General features: G+C 34.5%; 1 protein-coding gene, 2 long non-coding RNA genes and 1 other non-coding gene across 14 annotated transcripts in view; 1 reads left to right on the top strand and 3 right to left on the bottom strand.

The window, feature by feature from the left end:
* Nucleotides 1-1469: 1469 nt before the first annotated feature.
* Nucleotides 1470-8083, top strand: LOC105060912 (uncharacterized). 8 transcript variants are annotated; one of them, XR_012136481.1, is made up of 5 exons: nt 1514-1953; nt 2482-2715; nt 4163-4201; nt 7615-7722; nt 7807-8083. It is a non-coding gene; the product is annotated as an uncharacterized lncRNA (long non-coding RNA). The 8 variants fall into 8 exon arrangements; XR_012136482.1 differs by lacking the exon at nt 4163-4201 and having other exon boundaries at nt 1519-1953; nt 7807-8080; XR_003798534.2 differs by lacking the exons at nt 7615-7722; nt 7807-8083 and adding an exon at nt 7462-7478 and having other exon boundaries at nt 1527-1953.
* Nucleotides 8084-8138: 55 nt separating this feature from the next.
* LOC105060911 (phosphopantothenate--cysteine ligase 2) lies at nt 8139-18269 on the bottom strand. 4 transcript variants are annotated; one of them, XM_010944780.4, is made up of 10 exons: nt 18064-18269; nt 16140-16296; nt 15876-15999; nt 15726-15770; nt 15406-15491; nt 14601-14671; nt 14400-14459; nt 12252-12353; nt 9352-9471; nt 8139-8659 (listed from the first exon to the last, which is right to left on the bottom strand). In XM_010944780.4, the coding sequence occupies exons 2-10, from the start codon at nt 16276-16278 to the stop codon at nt 8426-8428; spliced, it is 981 nt and encodes a 326-aa protein (XP_010943082.1). In that variant the 5' UTR covers nt 16279-16296; nt 18064-18269; the 3' UTR covers nt 8139-8425. The 4 variants fall into 4 exon arrangements, with proteins under 4 accessions (XP_010943082.1, XP_073104172.1, XP_010943083.1 ...); XM_073248071.1 differs by having other exon boundaries at nt 14601-14653; nt 18064-18268; XM_010944781.4 differs by having other exon boundaries at nt 16140-16300; nt 18064-18214.
* A 1711-nt stretch (nt 18270-19980) lies between these two features.
* Nucleotides 19981-26884, bottom strand: part of LOC140853425 (uncharacterized) — an 8243-nt gene continuing 1339 nt past the window's right edge. Inside the window, exons 1-3 of the long non-coding RNA XR_012136485.1 lie at nt 24968-26884; nt 22239-22377; nt 19981-20251 (exon numbers count right to left, since the gene is read on the bottom strand). The exon at nt 24968-26884 is cut by the window's right edge and continues 1339 nt beyond it. This is a non-coding gene — a long non-coding RNA (uncharacterized lncRNA). The remainder of the gene's footprint in view (nt 20252-22238; nt 22378-24967) is intronic.
* TRNAW-CCA (transfer RNA tryptophan (anticodon CCA)) lies at nt 25420-25491 on the bottom strand. Its single transcript has one exon. It is a non-coding gene; the product is annotated as a tRNA-Trp (tRNA).

Here is a 26884-nt window from a genome sequence, read left to right as displayed (position 1 = left end):
TAAAACAAATTGGGGCCTAAAGCCCTTGCTTTGGTGGCCTTACCCTTAAGCCGGCACCGGGAATCTCTTAAAAGAACTTGCTCCCGTTCCCTCTTCTAAGCATTTCCGATGCTAAACTTATTTTGAGAGGTCCACTTCCTCCTCTCTTCTAAGCATTTCCGATTCTAAACTTATTTTGAGAGGTCCACTTCCTCCCCTCTTCTAAGCATTTCCTATTCTAAACTATTTTGAGAGATCCACTTCCTCACAAGCCACACCCGAATTTGCTTCCACAGCTCCTGCTTCAGGAAATCTGGATGGAAAAGCCGAAGGTAAAATCAATTTTGGTTAAGATTTCTTCTTCCCATTTCTAGTGAAAAGTAACCTAGTAGTTTTGGTACTTCAGTCTCACCTTTGTGTTCAATATTCCATTCACCTCTTATCAACAATTCTGTTTAAAGTTTCTCACCGCTTTATATAATTAATCTACGTAGCCGTCAATTTTTAACATATATTTAATACTTACAATTTTATTTTTTTTTAAATTTTGAATGACAAAAATATTTTATTTTTTAAAAAATTATGATATTTTATGTTCATATTATGATATCCTGCATGCAGGAAGTCATAATTTTGACGCAGGATGTCATAATATGTCACAGGATGTCATATTTTTTTTCAAAAAATAGAAATATTTTTATCATTTAAAATTTCAAACGAAAAAGTAAAACTGCAGATATTAAATACACAATGAAAAATGATTGAACAAAAATATCATTTTTATATTATGACATTCTGAACCATATTATGATATCCTAGATTCAGAAAGACATAATTTGATGCAGGATGCTATAATATACCACAGAATATCATAATTTTTTGAATCATATTATGATATCTTATATGTAAGAAGTCATAATATATCACAAGATGTCATAATTTTTTTTTAAAGAGTCAGAATTTTTTTGTCATATAAAATTTTTAGATCAAAAAGTAAAACTGTAGATATTAAATGTGCATTAAAGAATGATGATAACGTAGATCAATTATATAAAATAATATATTTTATATTAAATTTTTTATACTATCCATGATGCATAAAGAATTTATCAATGCTACATTTGCATTACCTCATGGCAGTTGCTATTCCATGGGCTCATTTTTCTTGGTCTCGACCATTGTTACATGTTAATATTTTTTTTTTTTCTTGAATTCAAAAAAAGTTTAAATCTATAGGATACATGGAAGGAGAGTCGTGGCCTCTTCCAGCACGAGAGTACTATGTGCGTCAATATTTTAGCATGCCGCGTGTCGTGAATCCGAGAGGGGCCCTGGGCTCTCCGATGTTTTTTCTTTTCTTTTCTTTTCTTTTCTTCTTCTTCTTTTTTTTTTTTTTTTTTTTTTTTTTTCGAACGCCTTCCTCCCATCGCCATCGGTGCCGGCCCTGCTCTCGTTGCCGCCACCTCTCGCTGGTCTCGCAGGTACTTTCCTCCCCCTAGATTTTTTTTTTTCATCTGAAGGAGATTGGAGGGGGTGGGGGAGACGTGGGAGGTGCCCGGGGCCGGGGAGGGAGGCGAGGGGGGTTGGTGGCGCCGGAGCCGGGGGAGGGGAGGTGGTTTGGTGGTCGCGTAGAGCCGGATGCAGCGCGGACGGTGGGTGCGGCGCAGACGATGGTGGGTGGGGTCGCGGCGGGGATGGGAGGAAGGGAAGGGAAGGGGGGAAGGGAAGGGAAGGGGAAAGGAAGGGGAGGCGGCGGGAGGAAGGGAAGGGAAGGGGGAAAGGAAAAAAAAAAGCCGCCGCCCGCCGCCGCCGCCGCCGCCCGTCAGTCTCCGTCGGTGCCTTCCTCCCCATCTTCATCGGCGTCGAGCCCCATAGATCTCCGAAAAAAGAAGATGCCGATCTCATCTCTGCTCTCCTCGCCGCCACCTCCCGCCGGTCTCCGCCGTCGCCTCCCTCCCCCTCTGATCTCCTCAGGTGGTTTCCTTCCCTCCGTCTTTTTTCTCTGGCAGTGTTTTCTCTCTTTTTTTTTTTTTTTTTCGCTTCTCTCACCCACCAACGCCGCCGCTCCCAAAACCTTCTCCTACCCCTCCGGTTCCCCCCACCACCACTCCCCTTCTCTCTCGGCGAATGCAGATCCCGATCGCACCCCTCCCCTCTCTCTATCTAAACCTGGAGGCCGGCCATGGCGTCCTCCCAATCCTTCCCTCCAGCACCCCACGGCCCTGCCCTGGCTTCAACCCAACACCAACCCAACCCCTCCGCGGTCGATGCACTCCAGAACATCAAGATCTGCCGCCCCTCACCACCCACCGCTGCCCCCAGCGCCACTGTCGCCCCTCCCATCTCCTCCCTCGCCTCCCAGACCTTCTTTAATCCACGTAGAATCTATTATCTTTCCGTAAAAACTCTTTTTTTTTTATTTTTTGCACTTCGTTTTTGCGTTCCCTCTCTCCATCGCTCACACACTCTCTCTTCCCACTCTTCTAACGGTGGAAAAATCAGTGCTTTGAGACCGCGAGCTGAGCAGAGGTATAAAGATGGGTTATTGCGCTTCGGTTCAGAAGAATCCGGACTCCGCCATGGGATTTCGACTGGGTTTAGGCTCCCAGGCCAAGAGATTCTTCATTCCCTCCCCTGCCAAAGAGAAGCCTTTGAATGGTCAGATCTCAGTTGGTGGATTCGATTTCAAGGGCAAGGTGGTGGACTCGGGAGCAGGTCTTAGGAGCCCGGAGTTTGGTACGTTCCTTCGAGCCATTTACTCTTTTTCTTTTTTTTTTTTTAGTGAAAGAAAAAAGAAAGCCTGTGGGGTTGGTGGATTTAAAAAATAGTTTTTTTTCCCCAGTTGATGCTAATTTATTCTAAATATATATCTATTTAAATGCATGAGTGGGTTTTTATTCGTTCGAATTGGAGACTTTGTTTGTGAACACTGAATATGGAGTTGTGGAAGGTAACTTGAGCTGGATAGTTAATATTATCTTTATATTTTTATTCATATTGTATTCATTATTTGAAGGATTGGATTGTTTCGTTGTTGTTGAAGTTCTGGTTTTAATATACCAGTCTGATGCATGAATGATAAACTACTCTTGAGACGAGTTTGGGTTATGATTAATTTAATAGTGTCATTATCTTTTTCAGAGAGATGCGGGAAAGGAGAGCATTTGAGAGAGATTTAGGGGGGTTTCCGATTGTTTTTTTCGTATGGAATTTTGTGCGAGTTGTGGCGGTGTTAGTTGGCCCCTTTTATTTTTGAGAGCTTAATCTTGGCAGAAGCATAATATTTTGTAGGTTTTGGGGATTTTTGATCTAAAAAATTCTTCATTGGCTACCAAATTTTCAATTTATGGGGCTGTAGGTTTAGGAGATTTTTGATTTGGCTACCAAATTTTCAATTCATAGGGCTCTCTTATCATTAAGATAAGGATGCGGAGCTATATGACAGGATGGCCAGTGAGTGGCCTTTTTTTTGGGGAGAGGGGTAGGAGCCGGGGAGAAGGGGTTTGGTGTCGTGCTGAGCCAGATGCAGCACGGATGGCTGGTGCGGCACAGATGGCAATGGGATGGGACTGCGGCGAGGGTGGCGTGGACGGCATTGATCTGGGCCTTATGAGGAGGGGGTGGCCAACTGGAGGAAGAGAAGGGAGAAAAGAAAAAAAAAAAATATTAGAAGAGGAGAGGAAAAAAAGAAAAAAATATTATTATTTTATTATTAATAATAATTTAATATATTATTTTTAAATAATAATAAAGTATATTTTATGTACATGATGGATGGCTGGTAAATTCCAGCAGCAACCTCTGTCCAAGTTTATGGACATTGGAAGGCTGCTGCACCACAGCAACAATCGTGCTTCGAAATTTCTTTTTGAGACAGTAAGGCTACTGCATCGCGACAGCAACTGTGTTTGGACCCTCCAGTCGATCCTCCTCTCAAATGATGTTATAAAACAAGGAGCGGAAGGCTGTTGTTACTAAAACAATAACCCTCCTATATAGTTGATAAGAAATCAAATTAGATTTCTCATATGGTGTTAAAAACTATATGATATTGATGAGAAATAAAAAAAATTATCTGATCTTGTCTGGCTACAAACTCTCTCGATCAAAGTAAGATATGGTTAGTGATATTATTTCTTACTGATTATTTTTTTTAATTATTAATTTTTTATTATTTCATCAGTTTGCTCGAGAAGAAATTCAGAGAATTGAGACATGAAAAGTAAGTTGCATATCTTTTTCTTTTTTGTTAGTTAGTTTGATCATTCATCATATTTTGTATTTGTTCATTAGCTTAATGAAATGACGTCGGTGCGAATCTGACAGCTTCTAGATTCTAGGAGCAGAGTTCAATATAGCATAATGAAGTTGAGGTTTGATATATAAATTTGAGGTTCAATATAACACAACGAAGTTATCGACTGCACTTAGAAATAAGACTGTAAATCTTATTATCATTTTTATAATTAATTTTTTTATTATATTTCAAAAATATATTATTATTTTTATAGCGTTTGGTTTGTGAAAAAATAAATTTTAAATCTATACAAAAAGATATCTTACCTTTTAATTTTTTCACCTTTTCTTTATTTTTATTGATTTTTTTAAAATTTTTAAATTTTTTTTATTTTTTTCATTCGTAGAAGTCTCAATTGGATAGGAGGTTCGGAGTGGCTGAACAGAAAAATTTAGATTCATCTCAATCGGATGGGAGGCTTGGAGCAGATAAGATAACTTTTTCTCCTCCTCTCAATAAAATTTATTGAAACCTATTATTTTTTATATATTATTTTTTACTGTTATTTGGTAATTAAAAAAATTATTATTGTGTTGGTGTTAATTTGATTTTTAGATTGAACAGTTTGAAGATAATTAAATAATGATAGAAAAATTTATTAGTATAAATTTAATTTTAAAGTTATAAGTTTTCCTACTATCTCAATGGACTTTTCAACAATAAAAATAATATTTATGGTATAGATATATTTTTTTGTTAGAAAAAAATGAGTTATAATTTTTTTGGATGATTTTATAGTTTTAGATCCATCTATTAAGTGTGTATCTTTAAAAAGGTATTTGTTATATTTTACTCCACATTAGTTTATTAATAATTTAAATAATTATAAAATTTTTAATTTTATTATATTATATTATATTATTATTAGAGTAAGTAAATCGAGTGTTTTTTTCATGTTTTTAGGTGACATAATAATGTATTATTTTTCAAATACTAATTTATTATTATTTAAAAATAATAACTTATTATTTTTTAATTTTAAAAATAATAACATATTAATTTATTTTTTAAAAATAATATTTTTATTATTTTTTAAAAATAATATGTTTTGAGATCTGAATTGATCCATCGGATTAGATCAAAAAGTATTGTCTTATTTTATATTGATTGTTATTATAATTATCTTTTCGTATTTTATAGTATAATGAATAATTTTATTGCCTTATTGTTGGTATGTTTGTTAGAATGTTTTCTAAATTTAACTTATAATATCGTCTTATTTTATATTAATTGTTATTATAATTATCTTATTATTGGTATATTTGTTAGGATATTTTCTAAATTTAACTTATGGTATCATTTTATTTTATATCGATTGTTATTGTAATTATCTTTTTATATTTTATAGCTGCACTTATTTTGTTATTTATTCTATGTTGTTGGTATTTAATTATAAATCTCTTGGTAAGCAAGATTTAAGACATATTTAATACAGACTGATAAGAATAATATTAATATTAATTTTTATTTAAGATTTTTTTATTTTCATGGACATGATGGACGGCCGCTAATTCTATTAGATCAAACAGCATTGTCTTATTTATTTTATAAAAATTTATTATATTATATCACTTATTATTAGAGTAAATTAATTGAGTGATTTTTTTTTCATGTTCTTATGTGATTTTGTTGATTTAGTTATGTTTGTTCATATTACTTAATAGTGGAGTATTTGATCATTTAGATGATTTTTTTCTTCTTATTATATTTAACTTTTTAACATCATTTAAATAAATTTTTAGATCAAAATAAAATATTATTCTAAATAGACATGATGTATATGATATTAGATCGGTTTAAAATATATATATATATATATATATATATATATATATATATCCAATTTTAAATTTTTTAAGATATTTTTAGTAATTTTAGTTTATAGTCCTATAAATATTTTAAATTATATTTAGGATTTATTTTCAGTTAGTTGTCTCTTAATTATAATTTCATAAATAAATATTATTAAATTTAATCAGAAAAAAATTTGAAAAAAAATTATAAAGAAATTAGAATTATTTAAATCAATATACGAAATCGAGGTTCAATACAATGTAGTGAAGTTATTGATCGCACCGACCAGATAAGACCGTGAATCTTATTATCTTTTTTTGATTATTGATTTTTTATTATGTTTCAAAAATATATTACTATTTTTATAGTATTTGGTTTGTACTAAAATAAATTTTAAATCAATGCAAGAAAAGAATTTATCTTTTTATTTTTTTTATTTTTATTGATTTTTTGTATATTTTTTTCTTATTTTTTTTTTACTTTTCTCGTTCATTTTTTTCATTCGCAAGAGTATCAACTTGGTGGGAGGCTTTGAGTAGCTAAATAGGAAAGTTTAGATTCATCTCAATCGGATGGAAAGCTTCGAGCGATTGAGATAATTCTGTCATTATTATTTTATTATTTTAGTGTCAGTTGTTTAAAAAATCTATTACTATTTTGAAGATAATTTTAAATAAAATTTTAAAATCAAAAATGAAGTTTTAGATAAAGATGCTACTTGATGTCTTATACATGATGTATGTAGTTATTTATTGTACCATTAAGCATTATTATTTTACATTAAATGATTGCATGTTTCTAGAATGCGCAAATAGAATCAATATAGATTTTTAAAAATAAAAATATTTAATATTTAAATATAAAATATTTAATATTTAAAATTATGAATTATTTTTTTAATCATTTTGATTTATATTTTGTTATGGAACTCAATTTATTAATACTAACAAAATTTTTTGGTATTCATATTTTTAATTTAGATAAATAAATTATGTTAGATGAAGATTAATAAGAACGTAATTCACCGACTAATAAAAATATTATATATTATATTATATAAAAAAATTATATATTAATAAAATATTTTAAATTTTTATTTTGATGCAAGGTAAATCCTGCCGCATAGCGCAGTTATACACTAGTAATGATTTATGTGTTGCTTCATCAGTGCAGTTTCCCTCATTTCACTTTTGGCCATCATGCATGCCTGTATTTCTGGTCTCTTTTTGTTCAAACGCTAAACATCACAGCGTTGATCAGTGCTACATACATAGATAGGTGGTTTTTGGAAGCACACTTGGACCCTGCACTTCCCTTCTGGGTCCTCTTTTCTAATTTTTAGTGTTCATTTGAGGTTCTAATTAGCAATAAGTGTATACAATTTCTTCCAGATCTTGATATTACTAGATACTGCTTTGATGGACCTTGCATCAATTTCTTCATATTCAAGGAGTATTTGCAGCATCAAACATTTGTTTCTCTGCAAGCGTCAGAGCACTGTAAAATTCCTGTGAACCATAAAATTCTTGTGATTGGTTCCTCAGAGCGGTTACCCAAGTTTCTATGGACCAGCAATCGTCACTGATGAGAGAATGAATCCAATGCCCAACTCAGTTAACAAATGGCAAACCAGAAAATCAGCGAACAGAAAGGCAGGAGCTTCTTTTTTTTCATTTTTCCCTTAAAGAGTTTGGTCAACTAAAATAGCATCTATAACATTGTTACCCTTGCTGCAGATGGTTACCTCATCTTCAGCATTGTTAAAAGAATCAACATAGAATGACAAGTATGCAGTGATGAGGTGTTCTGCTGCAGTCAAAAATCAAGAAGTAACAAAAGCATAAGAAAACATATTTTGTTTGTAGCTCCGTCAATAAACCATCACCAATTCAAGAGATATGCTCAAATGTGTCATTTGGTTTGTGCTAAACCAAGCATATCGTACCATGCAACTGAATCTCCATGACTTTAATACTAAAAAAAATCATCGAATCATTTGCAATATTTCCTTTGGCCGAATGATTGAATTGTTCTGAGCTAATCAAACCAACAAACAATTACTCAATCATTTAAGAATTGTATGATTTATTCAAAAAATATGTGTTCACTTTTCGAGAAGGTATACTGCGCTTCACTTGTGTTCCCTGTTACGCTTGTTCTGACACAAATACATGTACACGCATATCAATAGCTCTGAGCTATTTATATTTCTTAAAATTTGCCTGTTTTTAATGATCCAAACTCCATTCAAACTTTTGGAGTTCTCTGCATTTTCTTTACCAAATTCTAAATATTTGCCCCACTCAAAATTATTCCCTAATGCCAAGCAGACCATGTCCCAACGGAGCTCGTTTATTATGCTCCACCCTGCTTGATGTACTCATAGTGCATCTCATCAAGGAGGTAAACAAGTTGTTCCTCCAAGTCAGTCTCCTTATTATGCCTGCGCACAGCAGTCCTCCTACCTTTTGTGACAATGATAACTTCCTCCTTGTATGTTGCCAACTCATTAGCTACAACAACATGCATCCCGTACTTTCTCATAGCCATGTCAGCCTTTTGAAGTAAGATACCTGGATCGGTTTCCAGCTGTAGTTGATAAAATGTTAGTTCATATGAAAGAGCACTCAAGACCATGTGAACTGAGCTAGATGCTAGACGTAGTCTTTTATAACTTAAAAATTCAAAAAGACATCTCTTTGCCCAACTCACAGGTTCAGATTGAAGGAACAGAACTAATATTTAGTTCGTTAACAAAAAGCCATCCCTATATAGTCTGTCATATAATAAAGAAATAATGCTTTCCAATGTACACGAGCAGAAAATATTAACCATGGCCATACAGAGGATCACAACAAAGGAAAAAGAAAAAAGAAGAAAAAAAAAAATGCAAGATAGCACCCTTTACAACAATTAAAAATGGAGAAACCTCAGGTGATCAGATTTTCTAATCAACTTAAAGATCCAGAGTACAGCCTTCTTTCTAAAAACTGGTACTCTTGGCATATTTAAGCATTCCAAGGGTCAAAATGTTGCTTAACAGTATTAATCTGTTTAAAGTTCAGAACATGAAATTAAAATATGATTCTAGAGATTGCACTTCAACAGAAACTTGCCAATGCAACACGATTTTGCAACAATGATATTGAATATTCATGTATTTATATAAACCATACAAGGCATCTTTACATCTTTCCTTATCTCTTTTGCTTGGATGAAAATCTGATAGTTTCTCAATGGAGCAATTTCTTTTTGGTTTATATTGTAGTAAAGGAACTAACCTTGAATGATATGCAAAATGCTGAGGGTGCCCATTCTTTTCTCAGCACTGAGAGCATTTTTGGCACTTGGGTGAGTCGCATGTCCAAAGGACCAGCTGCTGACTGTATCTTATGTTCTGCCTGTGTAATCAGTAGAGCATAAAAGCAAACAACATTCAGAAAGCTAATGCTAATGGATGGGATGATAAGGCTTAACAAATGGTTTTCTCACTTAATGGCAGTGCTGGCCAACAGTATCAAAGAATCAAGTTATGACAAGATTGTACGATAAACAATCTCCGCCATGACTGACTCAGTTGATATCTTCTCAGCCAACACAATTAGCATAAATTACATCATTCAAACAAGAGATCTTTTTCTTTAGTTGTTGTGTTCCATTTACTATTTAAGGAAATAGAAGACAATCAATCTGAACTATAGGAAAGATTAGTACAGTTTTCATTTAGAAGGGAAGGCACATTATTCAATAATTGCAATCCATGATCGAGAATGAGTCTATGATTCCAAGAGTTAACCAGAAATGGAGAATCAACATAAAACTCAGTAATGTAATGAAAGTATCTAAACTCACTGGGTTCACGTATGAGCTAAATTGTTGGTTCTATGGGACTAGAGTCCGAGGCAAGCTGAACTAACCCGAACTGGCAAACTATCGTATGAGCTAAATTGTTGGTTCTATGGGACTAGAGTCCGAGGCAAGCTGAACTAACCCGAACTGGCATACTATCGGGTCAGTCAGGGATTAGGCTCGGAAAGGGGTTCAAACCGGGTGAATCGGCTTCAACTGAATGGAACCACCTGCTTCTGCTCGGTTCAAAGCGGTTTGCTCTTCCCCTTTTTTCTTTCCCTTTTCCTTCTTCCTTGTTTTTCCTTTCTTTCCTTTTTGTCTTTTTCTTCTTGTATCATTTCTTTATTTCCTTTTTTCCTTATTTCTTTTCTTCTCCCTTCTTTTCTTTCTTTCCTTTTTCTTCTTCTTCTTTGCTTCCTTTCTCTCTTTCCTTTTCTTCTTTTATCTTTCCTCTCTTTCCTTTTTCTTCTCTTTTCCTTTGTTTCTTTCTTTCCGTTTTCTTCTTCTTCTTCCCTTTTTGTCTTTCTTTCCTTTTCTTCTAATTTCCTTTCTTTCCTTGTCCTCTTCTTTCCTTCCGTTCTTTCTTTTCTTTTTCTTCTTCTTTCCCCTCATACGCTATTTGAGTAGCCATTGTTCAAAGACTTCGAACAATCACAAATCTTAATGATCTACATGCACAATACCCTTGAATAATCTACAAGGATGGCATTACAACTTTCAGCATCTAATGATATATCAATAAATATAGAACCGCTGGACTTGAATGTTCTAAATTACTGTAGATATCTCACTATTTGTTTTTTCAAATAGGTTGTTATATTAAATCAGATAGGTTGTTATATTAAAAGCTCTATATTATATGTATTTTGTGCTTTCGCATGGTTTTAGCCCTAACTGGTATTACTTTTGCTAATTCCATCACAGTTTTTTGAGGGCTTGATGACATATGAATCAAGTCTTACCAAGTATAATTTTAATTTTCATTTATTTTTGAAGGAGACATGGACCGGTGTTGTATGTCTTTTAAGACAAAGTCTAAGGAAAAGGTTGAAACTTTTAAAGCTTGATTATTTTCTTGATATTTATTAGCATGGTCAATCACATAATCTAAGAATTTATGTAGTATTACTATTGGGTTCTCCTTAGAAGCTTTTGATACTAGCTATCTACGACTGTGGTTTGAATAGTATCGATATATAATACCACGAAGTGTTCCTTAGAATTACTAATTACTGCTAGTGCTAGGCATTTTTCAAATTTTTAAAATGTCTAAATTTGCTAATAGAAAATTTGTTAAGTACTTTGAACATCCACAAAATCCTAATTGGGTACTTTGAACTGTGACTGAGGTTTGATTGAGTACTTCAAAAGTAAACTTCAATACTTTTAAGCATCCACAAACCTTAAAATAATCCATGAAAAAGGCAAAAAAATGCTAAAATGGTATTGAATTGGTAACAAAAGTATCAACGGTATGGTACAGTACCCTAGCATGCCGTTCAAGTACTGGGACAATATCTGGTACCGAAAATGCGGACCTTGGACTAGACTATCTCCCTAGCTTCTAAGAAACATGCAGGAATCTTAACTATTCCGCTTGCAAACATTCATGGTATCAACCAATGAATCAAATATCAGGATAGTTGATTGCATAGCTTGTCTTTTTTTGCAAAAGAAAAGTTCTGTAATATGCATAAAATACGAGAGATTAATTGCCATCATACTAAATAATTTTTGGTCTATTAATGTTTCATGCTTGTTTAGAAACATGATGCGCAACGGGATCAGAATCTGAAGAGCAGGCACTAACTCTATTCCATAAGAAACAAGATTTCTAAGCAGTACAGAGCAAATAACTGATGCTATAGCCATAAAAGGAACTCAGTTACATATATAGAACAATGCATACTTTCATCTATTACCCTCATCCTTCTGGGTTTGTTGCATACGAATTCTCAATAGGTGTGTAATGGACCATATTACACAGTCCACCTTCTTCATCATTGCAGCACAAGTGGTTGGTAATTATGAGAGTGAAAAAGCTGAATGGATTATCTGAAAGTCCAAACAACTATAAAGGCCTATATTTTAATGATAATAATTTGTAAGAAGACAGGTTTTAAGCAAAATTAGTTTCTCAGAGTTTAGAACTTTTGTTACCTACATTCTAACACTTGGCTCTCCTTTTTGACCTGACTTGAGTTTCAAGGTACTAAAATTGCAGGCATGACTTCACCATATGCACTACTTACCAATGTTAAAGTGACAAAGCTATACCTTGTATCTTCTATAACTGATAAAACGATAACACATGCAACTGCCTTAATCATACCATGCTCTCCCATGGGACATAAAAGTCTGACACTGCAGCAGCAAGGTAAAACATCCCACGTGTGGCAGTCCAACTCATCGATTTAGCCACCATTTGCAATATCTGTTAACAAAGATAAAAAACCAGAAAATGATATGATGATATCAGGAACTTAGTTTGCAGCAAAGCTACAGAAATGTGACAATCAGGATGGAGTCAATGTCTAGGAGTTTACAATTGATTGCAAAGCAATCAACAAAATATCTTAAATAGATGAAACAAATGGATCCAAAACATGTGTCATACATATTAAGGTCAGGTGAATCATAAGAACTCACAAGATGACTTTATCAGGGAGATATATTCCTCCATTTTATTTTATTTCCCCCTTGATTTGTTTCATAACATTTAAAACTTCCTTGGAGTAGCAATATATGGAAGCATAAGGAATCCTCAAACCTACTAAGAAATCAACACTTAAGCACAGATAACCAGATTTCCCATGAACAATCTTTATAAAATAAGTCCTCATATTCTTTAAGGACTAATTATATGTACGTAATTTTGTCGATTAGAGGAAAGCTATCAGACACCTTTCCAACAAAAACTAAAAAATGCAGTTATCATCAAATCGTAGAGAGAAGTGAAGATAAACAAAATACTAAGGCAAGTAAGGATGATGAGAAGCACAACCTAGTGCCTTCTTATTAATCATAAAGTGAAAAAGATGAACAAGAAGTGACTAAGTGACAACTGAGTATCTAGTTTTAACTTGCCAACCCCCCAACCACCTGGGATTCAAATAGCAAGAAAATCAAGAGCAACTATGTCAGGAGTAGCAATGATACAACTATCTGATTCCAGTATAAGCATGATGAAGAATCTCATAGCACTTAGCAGTTTTTTAGATAAGCTAGTGTTACACTTCTTAGAATGGCCTCAATTCTTTATATGCTACAATTCCCATTTTCATTCAACTTCAATATCAGTAAGTGTGAGCATAACTGATTGGCAGTTTGTTCTTACTTTGTGAACTACCAAATAAATATAGATTAAACAAATACAAGTATGGGGACAAATGATTTCTTATAATATGTATAGATACTTCATTGCTTGCAGAGATAGCATGGATATACTAGCATAAGCATAATCAGTGTTGTTATTTTCAACATACTGACACCTACAAATTGCCTATGTCCTATATACTAAACTGTCCAAAAGCTATTTTCATCGTTTAACCTGATGGCATGATTAGATTTACAATGGCTTAAAGTAGAACAAAGATACAAAGTTTTCAAATGGTATTAACTATTTACAATAATAATAGTTACTTAGAACTTGATGTGACTATATGATTGCTCATTCCCATCAAAAAGAAGAAAGGATATATCCATGTTTCTGTTATTACAGTGGGTCCTGCAGAATACTATGCAGCAAAATGACTCAAGTTAAGCAGTGCACTGTGTCTGGATATATAAATACATGTAAGAAAATGAACACTTTTTTAGTTTTAAGTTCCATTGTAATTCTACATGGTTACAATCTCAATACTTGATTACTTCAGAATAAAATTGATGACCAAAGTCCAACATGTTAGCTTGGCACACAGATTTTTTTTTTTTTCTGAGTATATGATGCGTTAGAAAGTCAAATAAATTTTCAAATTTTTAGAAAACTATCCAATAGTTTTTGAACTTCTCAAGGTTTTGCCTGCCACAGCAGTAAGTATAAAAAAAAAATGATTTTTAAGTTCATAACAAACTGTGAGTTGCTCACAAAATATTCTCGGACATGTTAAATTCTGCAATATGCAAAATTTTAACCTTGTAGGATCAGTTCCAAATTTGGAGAAACTGAACGATTAACTATTATAAAATAGCATGCAATATGTGCAAAGCTGTGCACCATTGGGTTTAAAATGATTAATAATTATAAATGCACTCCCTTTTTGGTAGTTGCACTCGCCTTCTTGACAGTCATTGAGTTGGAATCCTACGTAGATGCACAGAAATTACAAATGATACTTTTAGCTTATAGTGACATACCAACAAATGTGGTAGAACCAAGCTTAATAGCATGTTCAAATAATAGATTCCCAGCAAACAAAATGTGTCCTTCATGCACTAATATTAAGTTAATATCATCAAAGTTAGTGAACATGTGAGAAACCTGGAGATATTCAAAAATAGTGGTGAATGGAATTTTCAGCAATAGGCCTTCTTCCACCGCCTGCAAAAAGAGATAATTTTTTTATTATTATTTCTTTTAAATCACATCTCCTGTCTAACAGATAAAGACCATGAACTGAAATAATAAAGCAGTTTGGGGAGCAGAGGGTGAACAATATAAAGAGTATGCACAAATAGTCACCTTACGGTAATCTCTGATTGCCTTCTTGACCATTGTAGCATGTGATTGGCACACTTGCAATATACAATAAACTATAGTGAGAAAAATTGAAAAGTTAATTAATAAAATAAATAGGACAGGTCAAAGAATTATGATAATGATCCACACTAGTAGCATCAGACTGTCATATACATAAAGTCCATTTTTTTAAAAACAAATAATCTCAGTTTCCACCTTGTGTTGTTCATTAACTGAGTTTCTATTCAGAACCAAGTGAAGTAAATAATGACAATATAATTAAGTACAAGCAAAGACATTAACTGTGAAAATTGCAACATAATACAAATTCCTAACTTTTGGGCTGTGTGGGTGCTCTGTGTTATTTTAGATATTTGAAGTCCCCCTAACTCCTAATATTTAAATAAATAATTCACTATATATATATATATATATATATATAAAATATATATATATATATATATATTTGCTCACAAACATCTCATCCTCCATGTATTATGGATTTCTGCCTTGCTAAACTAACCCAGAATTCTGATAATGGGATCTAATAAAGAGATTCCGGAAAACTATCCAACACAATAATAAGGATAAAAATAGCATAAAAATAATAAAAATAGAAGTAATAATAATGATGATAATAAAAGAAATCAATTGCAAAATTTGCAATTTCCTAGTTCAGCTTTATCTGCCACTTGAAATAAGAAAGGGAACAGAAGCGAAGATAAGTTTGTTTTCTTTTTCTTCTCTGTTCTTGTTTTGCAAGTTCAATTCTTGATAATGCAAACAGATAGCCATTGAATTTTCAAACCTTGAATTGTTGAGTCCTCTGTGAGATCAAAGAATTCAAGAAATGAATCTTGCGGAAGATATCTACAATAAGGCTGACAGCTTCCCCTGAAAAAACAAATAATTGTGATGTATACTCCATTTTTGGGGCAAAAGGGCAGGCTACTGATCTAAGTTGATATATGGATGGAAAAAGCAATAATGCACCCATTTAAGACCGTATGCAAATAAATTCTATAACAGATGAAAACTAAACAACTTATATAGTTATATTCTAAAGAAAATCAATAATATGATACTTAGAAAAGAATGAGCCACTACACATTTGAACATCCATCTCACCGTCGATAAACAAAGATAACAGCATATCCAGCCTTCACAAAATACCTGCAAAACAGTCAGATAAATTACATTAAAACAGAATGATTCGGACCAAGGTCAGATAGCTATATTGAAACGTAGTAAAAAATAAAAAAAACAAGCAATTTATACTCTGTAGATGCTGCTCCTCTGTGACCTGAGCTGAAATTATCGATGTAGCGCACACATCTCTGCTCCAGAGGAACAGTAGTGCCACCCGAAGTTACGCAAACAACCCTAACAGGGCTCCCATTTTCTGATTAATATCAGAACAAAAACCCATCAAAATCTTAAAAAAAAAGTCTTTAAAAAAAAAAAATCAGACAGACCAAGAACTGATAACTTAATAAAAGGTACATGATTAAATGATTGAAAATAAATGAATGCACAATTTGCCTGAGGACAGAGAGATCCGATCCATAAACTCTTTCAACTTATTGCAGATTAGATCGCCATCTCTCAGAGGTGGGGCTGAGTTGAAGAAGGATTTCACATTGGATTCTTGGGGTGCTTCTGGTCCATTTCTTGAATCCATTATCCTTGCTAAAAAATCCTGCCTTACAATCAAAACTTCCTTATCAATTCTTGAAAAGCAAACTCTATTATTAACTTCTAGCACCAACTGATCAGAAATTAATGCAGCCAAAAAAATCAAAAAGAAAATTTGAATCAGTCAGAATATAAAACCAATCTGGGCCCTCTTCCTGCAGGTCTGGGGAGAAAAAAGCATTCTCCCCACACATCAAAACCAACAAAGTTTCTCACAAATTCGTTCTCACAAAAAATTAAAAAAAAAAAAAAAAAAAAAAAAACTTCGAAGAAAAATTGATCCAACAAGTCGCATCACTTCTTTCTCATTCTTATTCTTCTCTTTCCCTTATTTCTCCAAGGGATAGAAAGAGGTGGGATACATACAAAAGGGTGTGAGCTAATATAACGGGTGATAATATTTAGACAGATTAGATTCAGACTGGATATGTTAGCCAGCAAACCCTATCCGGAATATCAACTGTGCGTGCTCCTACATGGATTGGAAGTTATTGTCTAACTTGTGTTCCACTTCTAAGTGCCAACTAAAGTGTCTCTCTCAAGCATTTCATCAACTAACTTTCATGCTCTTGCTTTTACTTTTCCATCGCTTATCTCACACAATGTTTGATTTCAATCAGGAATGAAGTCGCCTCCGATGGCCCCCAACCTCACCGTCCTGCTGTCATCAGAGGACGACAACTGGGGCAACTTCATCATCTACTCGCTCGGATCCCATGCCCCCGGTTAGAACTCATCGCTCTCCATCGATTACTTCCCGGTGCTGCTCTACTGCTGCACCTTAGGATGTACGGGATACCAGAAAGGGGTGGAAGAAGGTCCGCTCTCTATATTCAGAGAAGAGAAGGCGGAGGAGCCTGAGCTCTTGGAGCCCACCACCCTAGTTGGCCACGGGTTCCCATGTTCTTCTTCTTCGAATGAGTCCGGTGAAGAACGGGATTGGATCAGGTAAGGATGTAGGATAAAGGAACCTGATTGCGAATCTTTACAGCGCTAGTAGTATTGGCTAGGAGGAGTGGAAGGTTGGATCTGATCCAGTTGATGGGGATGATGTTGAAAAAAGAATCTGGCACGAAACACGAAACAAATCTACACCCTACCTTAAAGGTGAGTCCAAGGCCGCCAAATGTCACATATTGGTCGCGCTTCTTCCCTTCGGTTTTTTTTTTTTTTTTTGGGTTGCGTCTACCGCACGGCGAGAGGACGCGCCTCCCATCCCCCTCGTCGACGGGGAGCACATCGGGCTGGTGCGCGGTGGAGAGAGAAGATCATGAACATCTGGACGGACGAGGGCATACCCTTGACCGTATTGAGCATGGCGAAGACGGAACGGGCATCGGAGAGGATGCCGTTGTGGGATCTCAACTCTCCCTATACAGTTATAAAAAAAAAAAAAAAAAAATACAGTCCCCCATTCACCTCTACCATGCCTCCACCGAAAATGCCACCCGCCGGTAGCTCCCCACTTATCATTACAACAGAACCCCATAAACTGAAAATTCCGTAGCCAAAGAAGAATCCTTTCGATCAAAAATCCCCAACTTCTACCAGGATTAAGCTCTCAAAACCTCAAGGAACCAACTCACACCGCCACAACTCACACAAAATCCCGTATATTTAGAAAAAAAACCCAATCGGAACCTGAGAAAGCCCTCTAATCTCTCTCAAGTGATCTCCTTTCCCACATATCTCGGAAAAAGATAATGAAATGAAAAGAAAAAGAAGCGAAAAAAAAAAATGATCATCTAAATGGGGAAAGAAAGGTCTTAACCTTAAATTTTTTCCGTCTTTCCTTTGTTCTCCTTGATTTTTCCTATCTTTCCCTGTTTTCCCTCTTCAGGAGTCCCAACCGGTTGGGAGGCGTGGAGCGGCCGAGTGGGGAAGGTGAGACGATGGCTGGGGTTTCGTGTTGGGTATCTCCTTCTCTTTTTCCGTTCTCCGGTGTCTCAATCGGGTGGGAGGTTTGGGGCGGCCGAATATTACCCAAAGATTGAGTCAAATCCTCTCGTGGTGAGTTCTGATTTGAGAGATAATTTTTAAATTTAAATATATTTTAATTTTAATTTTCAATCAAATCTAAATTTTATAAGATATTATTTAATAAATTTTATTAAGATTTGAAATGAATTAAATATTAAAAAAAATCGTCTAATTGCCAACACTGAGCTGGCATTAGACGTAAGGTTGGCCAATTACATTTTTAGATCTGTGTGCTGTATTTTAATAAAATTTTTTAAATAAATTTTAAAAATTTATATATAAATATATAAAATATATTAATTTATTATATATAAATAAAAAATATTAAAAATTTAAAAAAAATATATTAATTAGATGACCATAATTCATCAAAAAAAAAATTTTTTTTTTTGAAGGTTTTAGAATTGAATTTAAGATTCCACATCGAAACATGTAGAAATATTTAAATTTATTATATATGATCTGAAAAATATCTAAAAATCGACATAAATAAAATTATCATTTCATTATATAAAATTAAAATGCACACACACATCTAATCTAATATATATATATATATGAAAGTAGAAACTCAGAGAAAATAGAGTAGTCAATTAAACTATCCACGTAAGCAGTAAATTTTTATTTATAAATGCCATGTGGATCAAGACCAATTTTTAATATGCTAGGCATCTGATCTTTTCTATCTAACAATCCTTTCAGTATTAAATAAAATATTATATCATTAATAGAGGGACTTGAAATCTACTTATGTATATTTAATTATGTTATTAAAGTCTATTGTTATTGATATTAGGAATATGAATGGATATGTTGTTACTATTCATAAAAAAATTTTTTAATAAATGATCAATTCATGATGTAGAATTCGTGCGCAATGCGTGGACTCACAACTAATATATACACACACCGCGCATGCGTGCGCACATATTTAGTTTAAAAAATTAATAATTAAAAAATAAATTTAAAATTATGGATGATATTTATTGATTGATTTTAATATTTAATAATAAATAATTTATTTATGGGTCTGATCTAATCAAGATATATTGGGCTAGATCAATTTAGCATTATCCTATAGATTGGGCTTGAAAAATTAATAATCAATATTGGATTAAAATATAAAATTTGTTTATTTTTTTTGCATCCAGTTTGAGTATATTATTGGTTTAATTAGGGATCGATTTAAGATTAGACTGACATTAAAAAATTAAAGTAAAATAATTTTGCATATCATGTTCATATGAAAAAAAGATTATTACAAGTACTTCATTTTTTTTATCCTTATTGAATACTTTTTTATGGTATTGATGCATTTATGTTATTCCTATATTGCATTCTTAATAGAGATTTTTATATATTTTGTGCTCAAGACTTTTGTTCTAACTTCAATTCGAAAAGAATGTCCTTGGATTTTATTTATGATATGGATTCAAAATGATGAAATAAGAATAAAAATATTACACTTGAGGTAATTTATTTTAAATATTACTATTTATCTTTTCAATCATTTTTTTTTAGAGAACCTTCTCAATCCAGTAATACTCTATAAATTTTTTTGATGTTCATATTTTAGTTTAAATGAAGAGATCATCGACGATGAAGATTAGTATGAATATATATATATTATATATATATATATATATATATATATATTTATATATATATATATATATATATATATATTCTTAGTTAATGAAAACACCATATGTTACCTTGTACGAAAAATCTATATATTGATAAAATATTTTTATTTTTTTATGTAAATTAAATCTTGCTGCGAAGCATAGGTTACATATTAGTATTATATTATTAAGTTAGCAAGCAAGGAATGATTTATTGTTTGAACTTTCGTGTTAGACATAATTATTATATAAGGAAGATTGTTAGACAATGTCGCCGTTCAGCTCCAATAGCACCGCATTGGGAGATCGGCTGGATGTCCAACGGGTGGAGGCCATCCTTCATGGTGGTAGGATCTGCAAGAAAAATTTATTTGTCGGAGCGTGTCCGATGGAAGATCCTTCAATGTTTAAATCAGTCACAGTCTAGGAAATAGATTGAGGGAAGAAAAGACTAAAAGAAGTAAGAGGAGAGCTCTAGATCTCCTGTTGGACTTGCCTCTCTTAACTGTTATCCAAGGGTCCTCCTTTTTTAACTTTTTATTGTGGTTGTCTTTGTAGCTACGGCTATTGGTTGTTATCATGAATTATGATGTTAAATGACTCTTGATATAGTATCTATTGATGTATTTTATCCTACATTATGTATTATGGTATTATGTGACTCTTGATATAGTATGACATTATGTGCCTCTTATTGTATTTTGTTGTGAATGTTAATGTTGCTTTTGATACTATAGACCCTTGATATTAGGATATTCTATCCTTGATTATGAATGATTTTATATCTTGTAATTTGAGCAACATACATCTTATTCTATGAAGTACTTTTTGCTCATCTAGATTAATGATGCCAAAAAAGGAGACTAGATATATTATTTATGGTATAAGCAAAAGTATATGCTTGATTAGTTTATGTCTTTGCATTTTTTGCTCTGAGTTCGTTCTGATATCAAATTTAGGATCGTCCCCTTATCATTTTATCAAAAGTTATTGCTTTAATCTTTACCTTGATACTTAATTATCTTGCTCGATTCATTTTGCTTTGATACGATACTTTATCAATCGATCTTGCACTTGATTTTTTAAGTGCCTTAATCTTATGTTCTAACACATTTGCTTAAAGCTCATGCCCTAATAAAATCCATCAATATAATACATTTGTATATGCTTTGATCCTATGCTTATATATTTTTAATGACATTATCTTATGTCTATGTTTTATATGTTTTATTCTGCTTATACTCAATATTTTGTCATCATCAAAAAGAAAAAAGATTGTTGATCTAAAAATTAATTTTGATGATTACAAAATATTTGAGAAAAATATAATAATTATTTATTTTTGAAAAAAATTAAAAATATATATCAGAAAAGCTAAGAAAAAAAATTTAAATTAATAACTTTGGTAGATTGCTGATTCTCAAGAAGGTTCAAGGTTCCATCCGTGACAAGATTTATTATGCTAGTGGGGACAGCAAGCATCCACAAGTAATAAAAAGTAACTTTGCATTCTCGTCTAGAAATTTAAGAGAATTAATTGAAATATGGCATTTTCTTTGTTAGTGCAATGACCTTCAAATCAAAGCCATGATTTTAGCATAGTCTCAATATATGACCACAAAAGGCAAAAGCCAAGACCATAAAAACCCTGCTAATATAATATATGTGTGTACATACATTCCTGCATGTGTGTTTACATGTGCATGTACATGCATGTATGTGTTTATGCATGTGTGTTTACATGTGCATGTACATGCATGTATGTGTTTATGCATGTGTGTGCGCTTGCGAACATGTGCATATACATAGTTGTGTATAGATCTCTGTACTGTATGGGTGCATTTGCATGCGTCATTATTTAGATATAGAAATATGTTTTTTGTGTGTGCATGCATCCAATAATATATAAATATGGATATACGTTTTTGTGTGCGTATTGCGGGTGTGTGCATGTGTAATTATCTAGATATAGGTATATATTTGTGTGTGTATTGTGTTGTGCAGGTATGCTTTTGTGCAAATATTGAATCATTTTATTAGGGGACCATATTTGATTATCTCTTTGATTTTCGATCTCAGTGCATATGCATTAAAGGAAAAACATAAAAACATAATTATGGACTAATAGTCATGTAATACATGAGCATTCTGTCAATGAAAATGCTGGTGTGGATGCAATGCAGAAAGCTGCTGAGCAGGACCACAAAATTTTCCAGATGTAGGAAGGTGGATTCTCTGGCACCCGTGAACACTGAGGATAATGAGAGGTGCCATGCTATATACTGTTTTTAGTAGAAGGTATCGAGCAAATCTATGTCAAATACGCGAATTGTGTATTCACCTGTACATCCAATGAAAGCTGCTAACAATGTAGAAAAACAGCAAAGACGATTTGTTGACTTGCATCTAGGCTCATATTTGATTATTTGCCTTCCCATTGACTGAAGCTTCCTGATTGGAGCTGATATAATGCATGTGATCTGTCAAAGATAATTAAACAAAATTCTTTTCAAAAAAAAAAAAAAGAGATGAGTGGCTTAAGCTTCTTTATATTATAGAACTGAGAACTGACTCACAAGGAACAGAGATGAATGAATTTGTGTCCTATTTCACAAATGCATTGAAACTGAGGATGAGACTATGACAAATGTTGAGCTTACACAAGCTACTGCAGATCAATGTCACGGGTCACACTATAAATCTGTGAAGAGGGTACCACAACAAAGTGACTAAAATGGCAAGAATTTTGGAAGAACAATTTGGATACATGCAAGAAAATTCACCTCATGAGAATATCCACTCACTTAAGAAAGACTATGACAGATGTCGAGCTTGCACAAGTTACTTCCGATTGAAGTTATGGGTCCTACTATAAATCCTTGAAGACGGTACCACAACAAAGTGACTAAAATGACAAGAATTTTTGAAGACCAATTTGGCTACGTGCAAGAAAGTTCACCTAATGAGAGCATCCTCTCACTTCTGAAACTATAGGAAATTCTTTAAAGCAGAGAAAATGAATAGATAACCTAGACAGGTGTATTAGAAGTTGGTGAAGCTTATTGAGTTGCAACATTTTAAAAAAAAAAGGAGAAAGAAAAAGAAAGGCATATACAAGGGTATATATACAGCGTTTTGGAAAATGATTCACATCAGTTACAGATGATAGAAACTACTTATATAGAGATTCATTGTGGGTATTGTAGAGATGCTTTGTGATGCATGTCATTTGTGTCAGTTTTGTTTATTAACATCCACTAGAAAGACTTAGCAGTGAATCATAAACTCCAATCCGAAGTCCCTTGAGATGCCCATCCAGCAGTATCTTTATTCTATAAGTTCAAATAATTAGGAAGATAACCCCCTACTATGAATGCAAATGATCATCAATCATACAAAGCATATATATTAAGCATAAACAACGCAAGCATATTGGAGCAACCTGTGACATTGATTAGCAGCTCTCCCAGCAATCACTGGCATCTAATCAACAGGAAATGAAATCCAAGTATAGCAATCATTGAAAAAGTTCCAAACAACACCAAAAACTAAAGAAGGATTTTATAGCGAGAAAATCAAAGTTCCTGTTGCTGCAGATTTCCGGCTCTAGTCAAAGTGATTGGCATCGACAGGGAGTCATCGGCACAGCGAGACCTGCAAAATAAATTCTGACTGGAGTTGGCTCCAGTGGAGACCCTCTGACGGTCAAATCAGGAAATTAGAACAAGTGAGAAGGAGCGCGAGAGGGTTTCAGGGCACGAGTGTGCATATTTGGAGGATCTCTTTTTTACCTCTATTTATAGGAAGGCGAGAGCCATAAGGGGAAGCGATCGGAGACCATTCCGGTCTTTCCGTCCGTACCACTTATAATATTCGGATTCGTGAAATACAAGGGTTACTATGGCGTGTTATCTACGGTGGGATTTGAGTGGTTTATTCGGATGTGGTCCAAGTAATAATTCCTCCCCATTTGGACCTTGGTAGTGGACGTCATCTTATCCGGTACGCAGTCAGCTACTCTCAAGGGTGGTTTGATTTGACGTGACCTCACCCGATATGTAGCTAGCCGTTGGAATGGGATGGTTCCACGTCGAGTGACGTGACTTGATGTGACCGTATAAGGGTCGACTCTTCCAAACGTGGTAGCTAATAATAGTTGAAGGAAATGTAGCCTACGACTACAGGCGAGGATCGGTGGGGGGATCCTCTGGGCAAAGACGATGTTGGGGTCAAAATCTTTCTAGGATTGGTATCCGATGTCCGGATGTCGCCTTAATGCTGGTTGGTAAGGATCTACGATAGATGATAAAATCGACAGTCGAAGTCAGACTTGGCGGCCGAAGTTAGGATCGACGATCAAAACAAGATCGGCGGGATTTTCTACCACGAAGCTCCATTCGAAAGGACCAACCCAAGAGTGAGGATCGGTGAGGTCCGAAGTGAGATCCTCCACTACTTCATTATGTACTGAGTGACTTCAGCGTAGCTTTTCAATAATTTGGGATGACATATCTACCACTAGGATTGTACTCACCTTGCATGCTTCATCACGGGTCTTTGGCATGGGTGACACACCAATAGTTCTGAAACAACATTCAGTGTTGAACACAAGCAAGCAGCCATAGCAACAATACCGACAAATCTTCTCATACACATTGAAAAAGAAAGTTTTAGAAATATAGAGGCTGGTATAAAATTTTCAACAATAAGTTAATAAACACACTAACCAAATTCAACCATTGGATATAGTCATACAGATAGAGCAACAAAACAACTCCATCATAGAAGCTTTGCAAGGCAAAGGAGAAGAGAGCTATCAACAATACATGGGACCAAACTTCTGTCGGATAACTCAAAAAAATTCAAACGAATCAGAAGAGCATCAACATCCGAACTTTTAGTGAAAACCATTCAAATATCTTTGCTAAGAACTAAATCAATCAATCAAAATCACAACTTGAACTAAAACGTGTCTCACATAAGCATCAAGATCCAACATTTTTTAAGAGAAATTCACCACATTTCGCATCCAACACCTCCAAATGAACAGATAGGATAAAAGAGACGAACCTCCAAACACTGAAGCCCGCAATCCCTTCTTCTGAGCTCATCGAAGTATCGAACAGCATGAAGCAGTGCTCCATCCTGACCACCCTCAGTAATTACTGAGCGTCATCACCAGCGTCTCCCTCCCATCTCCCGCCTTCTCAGCATCATCCGGACGAGCGCCTCCGCCTCCCCCCTCGCCCTTCTCGGTGGCCTTCTTCTTCTTCGGCCGGGTGGGCCCAGAGCTCGCCGCTAGAATGGAATTTTTGGAAAAGAAGAGAAAATGGGCGCTGAGATTTGGGAGCGGAGAAGGGGATGAGAGCTGGTGAGACGAAAGGGTTGGGGAGGGATTTGCGCATCGCGAATGGTGGCGGCTCGAAGTCGAAGGATCAATTTGGCGGCCGAGAGGAAGCTTCACTGGAGTTGGATTTGAAAGCCTCAAAAATTACTTTTTACAAAAACGTGGCGAGGGGAATTGAACCCGACGTGAATCGAACACGCAACCTTCTGATCTGGAGTCAGACGCGCTACCATTGCGCCACGGATCCGGTTAACACCTCTGGTAATGATAAACATATAACTTCTCTCTCTGGTGCAATCTTGTTCTCCAAGATGCAACATTTCATGGATCTGCAAATTCTTATTTATATAAATTGATCTATAACGATACTATTATCAACCTCATTTTTACTTGATGACGATGATGTTTGATTCGCTAATGACATTATAGAAAAAAATAAAAAGATATTCATTGAGAAAGATTCTATCATCGTTATCAGCTAAATCCGAGATGATACGAAACAATTGGAGGCTCATCCGTTCATCCTTGCAACTACCATAGGTTCTTCAATAGACTGGTCCATCTCTACTCATTCTATGATTACATGAAACAAGACTGAGATTGCGAAGCCCAACCTGAAATATGCCAACTATCATGCTGTCAATTCAATTAAATTAGCCTTGAAGCATCCTGGTCAACTTCTTGCAATGCTAGAGGAACATGCTGCCTTAATGCAAACCACACTTTGACTCTCATCCCATGACCTCCTAATGCGAAGATATTGAGATGCAAATGGATTTATAAAACCAAATTGAATGCTGATGGATCTCTTGAATGACTTAAAGCTCATTTAGCCTCCAAAGGATATGACCAAGTGCAAGACATTGATTTTCATAGAACTTTCTCCCTTGCTGTTAAACTTGGAAGTATTCGAAGTTTCAAACCATCCTTGCCATTGCTATTGTCAGTGGCCTCAGCGTCAAATGAATGTTAAGAATGCCTTTCTTCACGACTATCTTAAGCAACCACTATATACTTGATTGAATAACCACCTGCTTCATAAACTCTAATCATCTATCCTATATGTGCAAGTCCTACCATGCTCTATATGGTCTCAAGCAGACTCTGAGGGCATCATTTGGTCGCTTTGGTTCCTTTCTCATGGACTATAGGTATTTTCTACAAGTGTACAAGTGTACACATGGTACTTTAGCTCTCTTATTATACATACATGATATGATGATTATTGGCAGTTGCAATGCTCTTCTTGAGCAATTTATTGGGACTTTGAGCTGCAAGTTTACCATGAAAGGCATGGATCCTCTTCACTGTTTTTTGGGCATTGAAGTTCAGCTCTCTTTGGGTGGTGTGGTTCCTTAGCCAAACAAAGTATGTCATCATGATTCTTAAACATGCCAATATGTCTAGCTGTAAAAAGCTTGTTCGAACACCACTGGGCACAAAGTCTCAATCACATACTAGAATCGAACCTTTCCATGATCCAACCTTGTATCAAAGTGTTGTTGGTACTGTCCAATACCTCACTCTTACACACCTGACATCTCTTATGCCATTAATTTTTGCTTAATAACTCATGCATAATCCAAGTCATTTTCAGGTTGTCAAGAGGATTTTATGCTACATCAGTAGCACATTGACTC

Source organism: Elaeis guineensis, chromosome 13 (assembly GCF_000442705.2).
Source record: "Elaeis guineensis isolate ETL-2024a chromosome 13, EG11, whole genome shotgun sequence".
Lineage (NCBI taxonomy): Eukaryota > Viridiplantae > Streptophyta > Magnoliopsida > Arecales > Arecaceae > Elaeis > Elaeis guineensis.
Note: the sequence above shows the minus strand (reverse complement) of the source record. Positions and strands in the feature narration are given on the sequence as shown.

Bases quoted from the DNA above. Each gene is read 5' to 3' on its own strand.
- LOC105060911 (XM_010944780.4), bottom strand. From the start codon at position 16,278: ATGGATTCAAGAAATGGACCAGAAGCACCCCAAGAATCCAATGTGAAA. The intron at 15,492-15,725 runs GTGAGATGGATG...TTGTTTTTTCAG, and splicing joins GTTATCTTTGTTTATCGACG to GGGAAGCTGTCAGCCTTATT. The intron at 14,460-14,600 runs GTGACTATTTGT...CTCTTTTTGCAG, and splicing joins CAATCAGAGATTACCGTAAG to GCGGTGGAAGAAGGCCTATT.